We start from the raw sequence: 2,547 nt of genomic DNA, 5'->3' as shown, positions 1-2,547 counted from the left end.
GGATGATTTATCAATATTCTCTGCCCTTTCCAGTAGAGAATCACAAGTTAAATATTTAATTCTACTGTCAGGTCAGATTTTCTGTTCAGTACAGGGCAAAGGGCAAAACCAAGAACAAGGCCTTTAGTTACTAGAGTGCCTCTCTAGAATAATTTTGTGTTCTTAGTAAACCAAGGAATTCTGGCTCTTTATATCTTCATCCTCTAAGTTGTTCCATGTGCATGTAAAGAAGCCAGATCAGTAACAGTTAATAGGTAAAAAGAAAAAAACACACAAATAAAGAAATGGAAACATCAATGGTAGAAATTGCCACATTTTAACTATAAAAGTATGTGAAATAACTTACAAAGAACGTATACAAAGCAATGAGAAAAAGGTAAGCAGCCCTATGGAAAAATTGGCAAAGGATTCAAGCAGACAGGTTACAGAAAAAGAAATTCAAATGATTAATACACATATGAAAATATGCTCAACCTCATTCATAATTAAGGAAATGAAAAGCAAACCACCAATGAGTTAACATTTTTTACTCATTACACTGGAAAAAATAGTGTTGGTGAGAATGCAGAAATGGGCAGTCATAACTTCTGGTGAAAGTATACACTGTTACAACCTTCCATGTGGGTGTTGGTAATATTTTTCACATGGACATTGGTAGTATTCATCAAAATTTAACTGCATGATTTCCTTTTGTGGGTTACTGCATGTGGTTTTTGGTTTTTTCTTTTGCTGAAGGCAGTTTTGAGGTCAGAGGTCTTAAATGTATTTGGAGAAAGGCACGTTTGGAGAATCTTAAACGGAAATAAGATTTGTAACTACTCAAACTCTCTTTTTCAAAGGTCTTTTTGAATTTCCTATTATTTCTAAATATAATTTAATAAGTACCCCCCCCAAAAAGTTAACTGCATGTATCCCTTGATCTAGCAATTGCATTAATAGGCATTTAACATAGAGATAAACTTGGAAAAGCTAATAAGGATGTTAACTGTATATTGTAAGAGCCAAAACCCAATTGTACAGTAAAATATAATATAGCCATTAAAAACAATGAGGCAGATCTATATGTCCTGATACAGAAAAACCATTTAATAAAATTGAAAAACAAGGTACCAAATATTGGTCATTGTGTGACCTTTCTATGTAAAGTTTAAAAAATAATAGATGCATGTATTTTGTTATATGCATTAAAAGTAGTTAATAGGTGCACAATAGTGAATATACTAACAAGTACTGGATTGTACACTTATACAAGAGTAAACTTTAAAGTAGGAGAATTGTATTTCAAAAAACTGTTATTTTAAAAGATTAACAGGGTAACACTTCTTAAAGTTTGGAGAGAGAAATTATGGAAGTAGGCAGGGAATAAGACTTTCCCTTTTCCTTATGCAACTCTCTGATCTGAAGTTTTTTACCATAATTTGTATTACTTCTTTTCTTCAGTCAACAGGAGTTATCCGTGTAGCATTATAATTAATTCCTGCTTTCACCTTTATATTTCTCTATATGAAAAATCAGAAATATTATAAAATAAAATAAGAAAATACAAGTCTCTCTAAGCCTTATATCAACTATCTACATAAATCATAGTCAAATGCATTTGGATTTGGTCTGAGTAATTCCAATAGTAGATGACTACATTACTAGTAACAAGAGGAAAAACTGTACCTGCTTGCAGTATTTGGTTATGGCTGCTCCTAGAGGGTGTTCACTGTGACTTTCAGCAGTTCCCACAATGGCCAGGATTTTATTGCGTGATATTCTGTTACTTTCCACTAGAACCTTTATTTGACTCACTACTGGGGTTCCATGGGTAATGGTTCCAGTCTTATCAAATACTACTACCTTTACCTGTAAGAAAATTAAAATACAGTACACCTATATGACTTGATAATTCTTAATATCACCTTTCCAGAAATGAGAAAAAAGTTTACTTCTTAATAAGGTTGGACTTAATAAACTGTCTTTGGGAGAATAAGAGAAGAAATACCTTTAGTTAGACCTACCCCCCCCCACACACACACACAAACACTGCAAATGTTTAACCTACTGTGGATACATGTTAAACACCTAGAACTAATTGTTAAAAGTTGACTGTTAATAGTTAATTAAGAGATGCCTCTAGGGCCTCCAGGGAAAGATAAAGACTTTAAATAGCAATGAATTACAGACCTATAGGGGAAATATGGGCATTAGGAAGATAATTATAAAAGAAAGGTAAATAATTAAGTTGAAGTGAGCACCAGATAAAACCTGCTGGGCTGCTTTGACTTTATTGACGACAGAGCTTAGGGAATCAATGAGGGAACTGCAGCCCAGACAGTAATAAGAAAAGTCTGCAATTAGAAAACACAGTCAGGAGAAACCAAGATGGCAGCATAGGTAAACACCTGAAATTGCTGCCTCACACAACCACTTAAAAAATACAACTAAAAGACAAAACGGACATCATCCAGAACCACAGGAAGGATGGCTGAGTGGAAATTCTACAACTAGAAGGAAAGAGAAAAGCACACTGAGACTCAGAGGAGGTGCGGAAGTAAAGTGCAG

General features: G+C 34.0%; 1 protein-coding gene across 2 annotated transcripts in view; it reads right to left on the bottom strand.

Moving 5' to 3' along the window:
* Positions 1-2,547, bottom strand: part of ATP7A (ATPase, Cu++ transporting, alpha polypeptide) — a 160,385-nt gene that overhangs the window by 29,141 nt on the left and 128,697 nt on the right. For both annotated transcript variants that reach the window (XM_006755060.2, XM_015557703.1), the window contains exon 16: positions 1,666-1,848. In XM_006755060.2, coding sequence (XP_006755123.1) covers positions 1,666-1,848 — 183 coding nt within the window. The remainder of the gene's footprint in view (positions 1-1,665; positions 1,849-2,547) is intronic.

Source organism: Myotis davidii, unplaced genomic scaffold (assembly GCF_000327345.1).
Source record: "Myotis davidii unplaced genomic scaffold, ASM32734v1 scaffold1493, whole genome shotgun sequence".
NCBI classification, from domain to species: Eukaryota; Metazoa; Chordata; class Mammalia; order Chiroptera; family Vespertilionidae; genus Myotis; species Myotis davidii.
This window is presented reverse-complemented; position numbering and strand designations above follow the sequence as displayed.